Source organism: Gallus gallus, chromosome 4, assembly GCF_016699485.2.
Source record: "Gallus gallus isolate bGalGal1 chromosome 4, bGalGal1.mat.broiler.GRCg7b, whole genome shotgun sequence".
Classification (NCBI taxonomy): Eukaryota; Metazoa; Chordata; class Aves; order Galliformes; family Phasianidae; genus Gallus; species Gallus gallus.
In genome coordinates, this window is record NC_052535.1 from 75,383,048 (window position 1) to 75,396,170 (window position 13,123).

The 13,123-nt window shown below is 38.2% G+C and overlaps 1 protein-coding gene across 4 annotated transcripts in view; it reads left to right on the plus strand.

Annotated features, from left to right (window-relative positions):
* Positions 1-13,123, plus strand: part of LCORL (ligand dependent nuclear receptor corepressor like) — a 72,554-nt gene that overhangs the window by 29,107 nt on the left and 30,324 nt on the right. For all 4 annotated transcript variants that reach the window (NM_001397492.1, NM_001389437.2, NM_001389438.2 and 1 more), the window contains exons 3-5: positions 966-1,045; positions 1,285-1,414; positions 6,527-6,781. In NM_001397492.1, coding sequence (NP_001384421.1) covers positions 966-1,045; positions 1,285-1,414; positions 6,527-6,781 — 465 coding nt within the window. The remainder of the gene's footprint in view (positions 1-965; positions 1,046-1,284; positions 1,415-6,526; positions 6,782-13,123) is intronic.

Genomic DNA, 13,123 nt, shown 5'->3' on the forward strand with positions numbered 1-13,123 from the left:
TCAGAATAACCAAGACATTTCAAATCAGTGCAGAGTTTTGATTTATTTGTAGTGGAGACACAGGATAAAATATCTTTCTATACAGTACATGTTGCTCAAATGGTGAGGGATCTATCTTAATTTCTAGCTTAGTTTGATAAAGGTTTACAGGCTTTCATTAAAGATAATAAGACTGAGATTCAGAGCTTAATTTACAGTACTCAGATACCTAGGATAAATGTATGAATTTATGAAGGATGCTCTGCAAGTAACGCCTCTTATTTTATTATGTTGGCCCACCATGTCATAGGTGCATGGTGGTGGTATGGCTGTGTAGAAGTTGAGTGTTCCTTCCAGTATTCCATTAAAGTTTGTTGCTGTGCAACAGATGGCAGCAGTGAGGCATAATATCTGATGCAGAAGTGTGTATGAAGCAAAGGTGTGTCATTGAATTCATCTGTGGGAAAAAAATGGCACACATTGACATCCATCAGTGCTTGCTGAACGTTGATGGATCCAACGTTGGTGGGTGGTGCATTTCAGCAGTGGTGACAGTGGGTCACCTCCCCTGGTGCAGATTTTTATGAGCATGCCATGAAGGTTCTTGTTTGTCACTGGTGAAAATGCATAACTAACGGCAGTGACTACTTTAAAAACTAGTAGCTGAGAATGTGCTCTACCAAATACTGTTATCGTGCTCTTTGTATCTGTTGTAGTTTCCATGCAAATAAATAGGAGGCATTACTTTCAGAGCAACCATATGTACCTTTCATTTTAAGAAATGTGATTTGAATAACAGACCATATAAGCTTGGCTAGACTTCAAAAATATCCAAAGAACTAAGTACTATTTACCAGTACTATTTACCAATAAATGTGTACTAGGTTACAATGAAACTTAGTTAACAGAATTGTTGGATGTGTATTTTGTTCTCTGAATCCATGTTTACATGTTTAAAACATCTAGCTTTTTTTCCTTCTTTTAAGACTGTGAGCCAGAAGAGCTAACTGACTGGTCTATGGATGAGAAATGTTCCTTTTGTAATTTACACAAAGAAACAGTCAGTGTAAGTATGAACATATTAAGCATGAGTCCCCACCTAATTTTCGATATAAGAATAGGAATCAGCTGAATTTTGCAAATAAGTTAATAATGCATTTTGATTCAAGATAGTTTAGCCGTAAGGGGAAGTAAGTGAAATTGTTTTTAGTGGTTTGTTATTTTATAGCTCAGTAACTTAATTACATGTTGTACTATCAGTAGACCAACTTCTGAAAGACTTGATAATTTTCATATGCCTTCCAGGATCGTGCGTCAGTTATTGGTTCTTCACAGTCAACACCTACAGAGGAACTTTCATCTCAGGGCCAGTCCAACACTGATAAGATTGAATGCCAAGCAGAAAACTATCTAAATGCACTCTTTCGAAAGAAAGGTAATGAAAGCATGTCTTTTCTATTAAGAGATAACTTGAATCTAGAAAAATTGAATAATTTACGTTTGACTTTTATTCTAAAGTACTTTTATTAATGTACTGAGCACTGTTTCTCTTTGTTGTTTATTTTTCCCCAGTCTTTCCTTTATATAAGCAAATCAAGCAGTACTTCTCTTCCAACTTGCCATTGTTTTTAGTCTTGTTGCATTATCTGTTTTTCTCCTGGATCTATGTTCATTATCTTTCTTCTCTATGAGCAAATTATTTCTTTCCATGCCAACTCTGATGCTGTTCTCTGGAATTTTTAAGCACTTAAACTTTTTCTATTCCGTAATTGCTTTCACTTTACAACAGGAAAACTCTTTTAAGTGAAAGAATGTGTCTTACACATTACAAAATAGTATTTAGGGTCCTCTTACTTCTCAGAGTTGCAACTTTCAATATTCAAGTTTGTGTTTGAAACATAATGCTGAAACAATGTTTAGAAGTTCTTTAGTTCCTTGTCTGCAGTTGGCAGTTGGCAAGTATATGAGCAACTAAAAGCTGGTTCATGTAGATTACTTTCCAGTATGCTAGTCACTATTGAGAGAAGTCAAAAGACTCATTTTTCTTCCTGAAGCTTCTGTGTAAGGAACGTGACTGCAGGTTTACTCATCATGTGCTTTACATGGTTTTATTGGGGGCCTAGTAGGTGTACTTGAATGCCAAAATAGGTGAGTATTACAGCCCTCCTTTGCTTTATCAAAGAAGTAGAGCAAGTAAGTGACTCTTTATGCACAGACTGGGGGAGGAAAAGGGGGCCAGGGGAAGTAGTTAATTTTATCCCCTTTACTTTCCTGTACCAGGAGAAGATTACTATGCCTTTGAACCTGGGATGGGTATAATCTTTTTCTGTACAGGGCACACCTGTACTGCCTACGATTTGCTTAAGAGTTTAAAGAAATTTGAATGGGGTGCAACAGCATTTTGAGTCCATCTTTGTTCCTTGTCTTTGCTTAAAACTGGTTATTTTCCATTTGAAATAAAATATTATCACCTCCAAGTTTCTGGAACTTTTATTATAATCTAATCAAGGGACCAGTTTATATGACATCTCCCTAGGCAGGTATTCCTTTAAATTTCTACTTTCTCAGGACTTTTCTTGGTCTCTTGATGTACAGTGTTTTCCAGCATTACTTGCTTTATGTTTTGCATACTGATTCATAGAATCATAGAATATCCCAAGTTGGAAGGGGCCCACAGAGATCATGGAATTCAACTACCAGGTCCACACTGGACCACACCTAAACCAAACTGTATTTCATTGTCCAAACACTTCTAGAATACTGGTAGGCTTGGTACTGTGTCCACTGCCCTGCAGACCCTGTTCCAGTTCCCAACAGTCCTCTTGGTGAATAACCTTTTCCTAATACCCAACTTGACGTTCCCATGGCACAGCTCCATGCTGGATCCTGTTGCTGTCACCAGAGAGAAGAGGTCAAGGCCTGTCCCTCCACTCCCCTCACAAGGAAGTTGTATGCTAACATGAAGCCTCTCAATTTCCTCTTCTCTGGTCTGAACCAAGGGCCATCAGCTACCCCTCATGCACAATACCACTAAGCGATATATCTGAAAACCAGATGCTTTCTTCCTAAGTATATTATCATTCTTTGCCCATTGGGTGTTGTAAGCAGGATAAACTTTTCACTTAATGATTCTATGACTAGTTATGTTTAAGATTGGAGAAGACCTCTAAAATCATCTAGTCCAAATGCCAACCCATCAGCACCCCACCCACTAAACCGATGTCCCTAAGTGCCACATATACCCTTTTCCTAAAGACCTCCAGGCATAGTGACTGTACCACTTCCCTGGGCATCATTTTTCAATGAACTTTTTCGTAATATCCAATCTCAAGCAGCCCAGCCCAACTTAAGGCTGTTACCTCTTATCCTATCTCTAGTAACCTGGGAGAAGAGACCAACCCTCACTTCACTACAGCCTCCTTTCAGGTAGTTGTAAACAGCAGTAAAGTCTGGCTTAAGCCTCCTCTTCTTCAGGCTAAACAATCTCAGTTCCCTCAGCTGTTCCTCATAATACCTGTGCACCAGACCTCTCACCAGCTTTGTTGCCCTTCTCTGGATGCGCTCCAGGGTATTACTGTCTTTCTTGTAGCGAGTAGCTCAAAACTGAAGGCAGTACTTGAGGTGCAACCTCGCCAGAGATGAGTACAGAGGGGCGATCGCATCCTTAGTCCTGCTGATTACGTTATTTCTTACACAAGCCAAGGTGCTGTTGGCCTTTTTGGCCACCTGGGCACAGTGCTGGCTCATGTTCAGCTGGCTCTGGACTAATACCCCCAGATCCTTTTCTTTTGTGCAGCTTGCCAGCCACTCTGCCACAAATCTGTAGCATTACTTGGGGTTGTTGTGACCAAAGTGCAGGACCCCACTTCTGGTCTTAGTAAAGCTCATACTATGGGCCTCATCACATCGATCCAGCCTATTCAGATCCCTCTGTAGGACCTTCCTACCCTCAGACAGATCAACACTTCCCCTCAGCTTGATGTCATCTGAAAACTGAGGGTGCAATCCCCTCATCTAAATCATCAGTAAAGATATTGCATAGGGATGGTCCTAGTATTGTCCCCTGGGGAACACCAGTAGTGACTGGCTACCAACTGGAATAACTTCATCACCACTGCTCCCTGGGCCTGCCCATCTGGATGGTTTTTTATCCAGCACACCTGTCCAAGTCATTGGTTGCTAGCTTTAAGTTGCATGAAAATGCATCTTTTTTTTTTCCTTCTGTTTGTTGATCAGTCAAGCTGACTAAACTAATCATGAGATGTGGTAAAAAATACTTGGCTGTATCGTTTTTAACCTGCTGGTCATTTTACAGTGAGCTGGGCAGGTCTACATGTGGAACCGGGATGTTGCTGGGACAGTTTGGCTGTTAATGTGGGGTCATTCATTTTTGTGAAAGAGGGAGAGCTGCAGTGTGTACAGAAAACATTGATAAGCAATGCTTATCAATAGCTACAAGTTATTTAAGGCATATTAACTGAGGAAGCTTTAATCCTAAATGTGAGTTTTGAATCAAAATCATTGAATCAAAATCAATTAGTCATAACTGCATATCATCATTATTACTGCCTTCACTTGTATTCTGACAAAATCAAAAACAGAAATTACTATGCTATAACATACGAGAAGACTAAGTGAGAAATCTGTATTTTATATTAGGAGGGTCTGCAAAGTTCTGAGAGGAACTAGTAGGACATCGGAGCTACCTTTTACTCCAGCTTCTTAGAAACTCTTCTGCTGGGCTGGGTATTTGTATGTGCACAAGCAGTCAGTGGAATAAATGTAGCTGCCTCATGGTATAAGTCTTCTGTCTGAAAAGTGGAAGCTTAAGCAGATGTAGAATCATAGAATGGCTTAGCTTGGAAGGGACCTTAGAGATCATCTGTCTCCAGCCCCACTGCTATGGGCGAGGTTGCCACCCATTAGATCTGGATGCACAGGGCCCCATCCAGCCTGGCCTAGAATGTCTTTAAGGATGGGGCATCCACAGCTTCCCTGGACAGCCTGTTCCAGTGCCTCATGATCCTCTGAGTAAAGAATTTCATCCTAAAATCTAACCCAAATTTCACATGTTTTAGTTTAAAGCTCCCCTTGTCCTATCAGTAGATACAGACATATAGATTTAAAACTTAAAAGTAGCTATAATTGCGACTCCTGATGAAAATGTCTTAAAATGAAACTTTTTGTTCCTACAAAGTATATCTGGTGCCATCTGCTGATAATAATTAAAAAATGTTTGCTTGTGAGATTTAAGCTGAGAGGTCTAGTACTTCTCCCAAAATAAATTAAATTGTATTTTCAAATACTGTATGATTAGTTGAAGATGGTAGTGAAGTAAAGCGTAGTGAAGCTTTAACACTCTGAACTTATAATTTTAAGTCTTTACAGGCTTTCATTTCATACTTTTTGGTTTTTGTTTGTGTGTTTGTTTTAAGCGAAGTTGTTGATCAGTAATTTTCTCCACTTGACAGTGGAATTACAGCTTTGGGCAGATACTCTTGTTCCCAGATAATAATTAATTCTCATAAAAAACAAATGCCACTTGAACATTCATTATGCAGGAATCAGGAAAAAACAATAAATAAAGAACACCTGTGTCAGGGTGTTATATGATTGGGAAAGATTTCTTGTACATATTCTCCAGCACTTAGAATTTCCAGAAACTCCTATTAAGTTTTATAAATTTTAGTAGTTTCAGTTGAAGGAGTGTCAGAAGATAGGCCTTCAACCAAAAGCAATGTAATTCATACCTTGCGTATGGTCTCTTGAAAACAAATTGTCTAGCATATACTCAATCTTTGAAAATGGCGGAGCTCCACCCTACCTTGTAAAAGCAGACCAAAAGGCATTGGCAGGAGTCATCTTGGAACAGTCGTCTGTGTCAGGCAAACCAAATACACGTATTTGTAATGCTTTGCAACGCTTTCCTGGTGTTTAGCATTAACCTGAAACACTTTTTTTTTTTTTTTTTTCTGTGGGACTGTTATATGAGTACTTTTGCACACAGTTTATATAAGCTTTAGAACTGGAAAAAATGTTTTTTCTCCCAAATGATTGAACTGTTAGCACTTGGAAAATGACAGAGGAAGGTTATTTTAAAATTCAATTGTTTGTAATATTACAATTTATATGAGACCTTTCAAGTTGCATCATATCAGTTTTGACATTGCAACCTTAAATCTACAATGAGGATGTAATCTAATATACACGTGAAGCAACTCTTTATGATCAGCTTCTGAAAAGTTTTGTGCGATATAAAAACTAATTTGCAGAATTGCATTTTTAAAATATATATATTTTTACTTGTTCTTTGAAAGTAACTTCTTCATACAGTATAATCATACTGTATTACTGATGCCTGCCAGACATGCTCTTCCAAGTGACTAGTAAGGAATATTTGTAAGAAGAACTTGCTAGGCATCTTAATTGTGCATGTGAACTGATTGCACATATTCATTGTGCTTATGTGAAATATTCTGTTCAAGGAAAGTATTTGCATTTTTCTTAATACATCTATTGCTTGTGTTGTTGTTCTTTTCTCTCCTAGATCTTCCTCAGAACTGTGATCCTAACATTCCCCTAGTTGCTCAGGAATTAATGAAAAAAATGATCCGCCAGTTTGCAATTGAGTACATTTCAAAAAGTAGCAAAATTCAAGAGAACAGAAATGGTTCATCATTTGAACCGAGTCTGATATGTAAAAGTATCCAAATGAACCAAACGGAAAACTCCCTTCAGGAAGAGCAGGATAGCCCTCTAGACCTCACTGTGAATCGAACTCAAGAACAGAATACTCAGCAAGGTAAATATCTCTTATTTGTTTATCGGTATTTTCATGTTATTTGCCACCTTATTATATCTTTCTACTTCAAAAATAAAAACTTTTTTAAGAAAGTACTTATCTGTGCCAAATAATGTTTTCACCTTCCAGAATAGTGATGTGAAAAAAGAAATTATTTTAATTGATTAAATAAAAATTTTAAAAACATTTTTTCATACTATGTATTTGGTAGTAAATATCCTAGTTTTGGAGTGTGTGCCTTTAAGCGTGGCATGGGATTTTCTCAGCTTTAGAACACTTAGTCATCTCACTTGTGGCTGTCACAGGTAACAGGAGCTTAAGATTTTGTTGAAGAATCTTCTGAGAAAAGAGAGAAAATGCTAGAATTTCAGAGAACAGAGTTTGTTCTGACCATTTAAACCTTGGACACTGATTAAGTACAGACAGGACAGAATGATGGAAAGAGAAATTTTCTGTATTTAAGACCTAATACTTACAGATGAGTACAACTTTGCTGAGCGTAAAGCAAGAAAAATAAGGTTTCTCATTATCATTTACAAATAGGAAACAGTATCTTCTCTTGCCTTGAGGAATATTGTCATCCAAAACAGATAATAAAAACAGAGGAATGCTTTGGACTTTGAACTTGATTTGGAGTAGCAGCAATTTTCAGGAGGGATTGTGACTGTCACGTGCAACTGAGAATACTGGCAAAGTCAGTCTCTGACAAATACAAGGGTCCTTGTTAATCCAGTTACACTGCAAACCACAGAGGAAAGTGAACCCATGTGTCATGTAACATACTACAAGTTAAACGAAGATAGAATTGCAGAATTAAGGTTTTATGTGTGTATACAGTCTTCAATTAGATGATATATCATTTAAAAAAATAAAAGGTTCTGACATGGACCTACCTTGCTGAACATGCCTAGTCTAGCTGAAATTTAAGCATCCTTTCTCTATGACTGTCGAACCTTTAAGAAATTGCAGAATTCCTGCATTTATTCTGTGTGGTCAGCAGAGGCTAGCTCATGTCTGGATTTACACATGAATTTACCTTGTGCGGATGAATCCTGAGAAAATGTATCTTCAGAGTGTTTAGAATTATATATCTTCAAGCAAAACATCTGGGGCTGAAATAAATAGTTGCTTGGCAGACAATTGTTTAGAGAACTTTATAGATGTTAATTTTGCTATGAAGTTCAGAGCTACTGAAATAAGAGGAAATATGAAAACAAAACTAGAAGGAAAAATGTTTTGAGCCATCTAATCTACCATGAAAGTTGTATTGCACTTCCATTTTTCTATAAGCGTATTATTCTGGGTCTGTCTTAGTTTTCCACTGTAGTGACAGCAACACAGACAAAAAAAGATCAAGATGGAAAAAGGCAACCTGCTTGTCTGTTTGCATTATGTTTTAGGTCTAGTGGCTGATGAAAAGTTATTTCAATTAGGTATTGTAAGTTTCTATAAATTATTCTACCTGCTTCTCATGTATTATTGTCCCTTTACTGAAGATAGTTTGAAGATACTGAACTGTTACATGCTTACAGTAGAGCATTGTGAGATAGTGCCCAAATCCTGCTGGCACTTGTATTACAAACGTGGACCAGCTTTTCAGTTGTACTGTACAGTGATTTGGCTTTAAGAACTAATATGTTGGATGCCCTGAAAGTAATGCCTCCTATTTAATTGCATGGAAACTACAACAGATGCAAAGAGCACAGTAATGTTATTTGATAGAACACATTCTCAGCTACTAGAACACTATTTATCAACCTGGTCACCACTGCTAGCTATGCATTTTCACCAGTGACGAACAAGAACATGGCATGTTCATCAAAATTTGCACCAGGGGAGGCGACCCATTGTCACCACTGCTGAAATGCACCCCCCACCACTTCACTTTGCTCACATCCACTGTTCGGTCTTCATCAGCATCCAACAAGCATTGATGGATGTCAATGGGTGCCATTTTTTTCCACACAAATGAATTCAATGACACGCCTTTGCTTCATACACACTTCTGTGTCAGATACTATTTTGTCTGCCTCACTGCTGCCATCTTTTGCACAGCAACAAAATTTAATGTACTGTTGGTAGGAACGTTCAGCCTCTACAGCCACACCACTACTATCTACCTCTGACATGGTGGGCTAGCATAATAAAATAGGAGGCATTATTTCCAGAGCAGCTCTCATATAATACTGCTCTTTGGGTAGTGTTATGAAATTGATTAAAGCTTTCATCTTTTAACTGGTTTATTTAAAAAAGTTAGCAAATAACATAAAACTCTTCAGTCAGTAGACTCCTTAATATAGTACCATTTAAAAATATTATATTAGTTATTAATAAAAAAATATTAGTACCATTATATAAAAAAATATATATAAGAAATCCTCAAAAGTTGAAATCTTTTCAGTCTGAGTTCTGTCTATCTTGTGAAGCAGGGACTAGCCTAAAACATACAGACTTTAGGTTGGTTTTTTTAATTAGACATTCTTTAAAATTACAGATCTTTGTAATAAAAACAGAAGGGCTTTTTCTTTTATTGTGGAAATGATTATTGGATTTGAGGGGCACTTTTAGGCTTTATTGTCCAGATCACAAGAAGCACTTGCTTGCACTGAACAGGTCCAAGTGTTCAGTACTGAGAAAAGGTCATCCAGGTGTCTTCAGGGGCAGAATCTACCTTGACTTCTAAGTTTCTTACTTTCCTTGGCTATCTGCACGCTGTCTCTGAAGAACTCCCGTAATATTCATGTTTGTCACTTCCGGCACTGCTTGTTGCCAAAACCTCTGTGTATTAGGTTTATGTGGCACTTATAGTAATGGGAGGACTTCAGGGATGGCCTCTGTGAGACGATGCCAGGTGTTGCCCCATCCCAGGCCCAGCTACTTCAGCAGCAGACCCTCTAGAGCCCCAAAGGGGAGTGCAACAGCAAAGTTTGTGGCATCTCTCTGAAAATACATCTGGGAGACTGGACAGGCAGAGGGGTGAGAAACAGCCCTACAAATAGCAGGGTCAGAGAAGGAGGGTGAGGTGCAGGTCCAGATGCTGTTGCAGGTATTTCCCTGCAGCCTATGGAGCAGCTGTCAACCCATCACACTGCTGGCACTGACATCCAGTCAGCTGGCTCCTATGTTTTGTAGTGGAGTCCCAGAATTATTCTCTGCTTTCTTCCATATGTGGAAGTGTGATAATTCAAGAGGATGCCTTAATTGCATTGCAGCTTGGATGGTAACTAACCAGGCAGACTTGCTTCTAACTGACAGACAGGAAGGTAACTGTCTACAAATGTGCCTATGTCTAACTCTTTGCTCTAATCAGTGTAATTCTAAGGATGCCCAAGACTCAAAAAGAATACCCTGTATCACAAAAGAAAGTTGCTTTTGCCTGTATTGTACCTAATGAAAACAGGGTATTTATGTGTTTTTGCATTATTCCTTGCCTTCTGAATGAAGCTAATGATAAAAATAAAATGTGGGATGAGGAACAGTCTTGAAATATACTGCAGCAACTTAATATTTCCTTGTGCAGTCACAATGCTGAGCTTTTTAGGGAGTATATCCCAGCAGCAGCCATATTACGCAGAAATTTCTTTCCAGTGGTAGATAAAGGAGAGTTGATCACCTTCCAACTGCTAAGTAGAGTGACTTACAAGAGGCAAAAATATAAGCTATACAAGTATGTAGAAAGGTTTGGGTTAAAAGGGACCGCAAAGATCATCAGTTCCAACCCCCCTGCGATGGGCAGGGTTGCTGACTGCTAGATGAAGCACTGTATCAGATTGCCCATCCAGCCTGGCCTTGAACGCCTCCAGGAATGGGACATCCACAGCTTCTCTGCAGCCTGTTCCAGTACCTCACCACCCTCAAATATACATAATCTAAGAAGTCAGATTGTTTAATGATAGTACGTAAGCATAGCAACAAAAAATAGAAGTACAACTTGCACTAACTTCCTCATGTCTCATTCATCCATTATAGGTTAAAATTGCTAGTAAATAATATAGATTGTCTTTTATTTACTAGTTATTCTAGGAGGAGGTAGCTGGCAATGAGTGACATTTAGCTTGACTGAAATTTTTAAAGGTATCCCATAACTGTATCATTCTTGCTGTTCTTGAAGGAAAGGATAGGAAAAATAAGGATAACTAGAGTTAAAAATTCAGTTTGAATTATTGAAAACAGCTTTTTTATTATCCAATTTACCACAGTGTGCATGAAATCACCAAAATTTATAGCAAAACAAGATTTTTGAAAAGAATCCGGAATTTGGAAATAATTCTTAATTTTTGAAAAGTATCTCATTTCAAATCTCTTGAAAGCCCACATTCAACTCAGCATGGCAGCTGGGGTCACACAATGAACGGCTTCTTGATTGCTACATTCAGTCTTGTTGAAACAATTCCAAACACTGAAAAAGATGATGGTGTTATCTTTATTATTTTAATACACTGTTCTCATAGTATATATTGGGAAAAATACTATGCTTTTTGAAGGTATGCATACTACAGTTCAAAAAATAAATTGTGTAAACTGCAAAATGTATTCAAGAAACAGAGTGTAATAGTTCTATATGAAAAGGTCATTCAAAAGGGACAGGGTTCAGGATTCCATTTCTTCATTGGCTGCCAGTAGTGGAAGCAGCTGAATTTCCGATCAGCCACTCATTTGCTTCTTCCTCAGCAGCATAGAGAAGAATAAGAACAGGAAAGAAGAGTTGGAGTAAGGATTGTTTTACCATCTTGGACAAATCTAAGACTTGTCTTAGGGGAAATTAAATATTTATAATAATAGGCAGTAATTTAATTGCTAATTCAGGTACCGGAAAACAAAACAAATACATTAAAATGAATACCTTATCTCCACCTTTTCCCCTGCTAACTTTCACTCCTGATTCCTGTGCAGACCTACCCCTTTTGATGTTACCCACTCAAAAAAAATGGGGGATGGGATTCATAATCAGTACATGTCTCTCTGCAGGTCCTCCTTCCTTTTATTTTCCTCTGCAGTTGAGGTTTTTCCCTCATTTTTTTTCCCTTTACTGTTTCTCATCCTTTTTGTTCCCTCTTTCTTTTTGTCTCATGTTTTTTGTCCTTTCTTAAATTTGTTTTGCCAAGGGGAGCCACCAGCTAGGTTGGACTCAGCTGTGCCCTGCAGTGGATTCGTTGGAGCTGACTGAAATCAGCTATGACTGACTGCAATGGGGCAGCCCCTGATCTCTCCTCACGGTGGTTACCCCTGAAGCTCAGCCACACTGCCAACACCACTTTGCCATATACACAACACATATAGTCATATACTTTCCATGCGCCAGTGTTTTGCTTTATAAAATTACATATCAGGTCGGCAAAAATTGACTAGTCAAAGTTGTAGTTAAAAATTAATGAAAGTTGTTTGAGTTCTTAGAAACAGTTTTCTGAAGCTTATTAGGAAAAAAAAAAACAGATAAAGGGCTTCATTTGCAGTTAATTGTAAACGTGGTACTGGTGTGACAAAACGTTTTAGAGATGGGCAGTGTCAGTGGGTTCAAAAAATGGCCTTATACAGTTTCCCAGCAAACAGATCCAAGGCCAGATTATGAAGACAGTAGTCAGGAAGAGAGATCTCTGAGGTTTGGCAGCTGCTGGGACAGTAAGAGAGGCATGTGGTGCAGGTGGTGGCCAGGCTGATGTTCTCCTGTGCTAGGACTGGAGTTTCTGATATGTCTGGAGTTACAGGACCGAGTGGAGTAGATCATCTGGCTTCAGATAGATAACCAGTGAGAGATTTCCTGAAAGCCAGAATATCAGATATTTGCTAGAATGAGTACTGAAATATGGATGGTAGGAACTCAACGGTATCCAGTACAGGCCTATTTTTTCTGTTTCTCTAACTTCACTAGTTTGGAGGAGGCGCAAGTTATTGTGGTCCTGTTTGTTTTGAAGAAGCTTAGTATACCTTGTAGCAATTTGTCTGTGCTAACTAATTTTTCGTAATATTTGTTAATGAGGACTGTCTTTGTAATTGCCATGTTTTTAGCTAAAGAGTGGAAGTAATTCTGTAGATCTTATTTGAATCACCTTATATAGTTTTTTCTGGTCCTGATGTCACTTTCTTCCTGTCCAGAATTCTTGTCTAAATCATGTGGTTTGAGTGATTTGCTAGAAATATAGAAAATACAGAAATAATAGAAAATGCTGTTTTGGTTTAAAAGGTACTGTTCCTACCTTGCAAGTAATTTAGGTTATCAAGGTTCACTGTTCACCTGTACAATATGGTTTTTGTTCTTTAATACTAGAAAACTGTATGATTTGGGCCCTATATTAGTGCGATAGCTGAAGGATGAGTTGCATCTGCTCCATTCTTTGTGTTTGC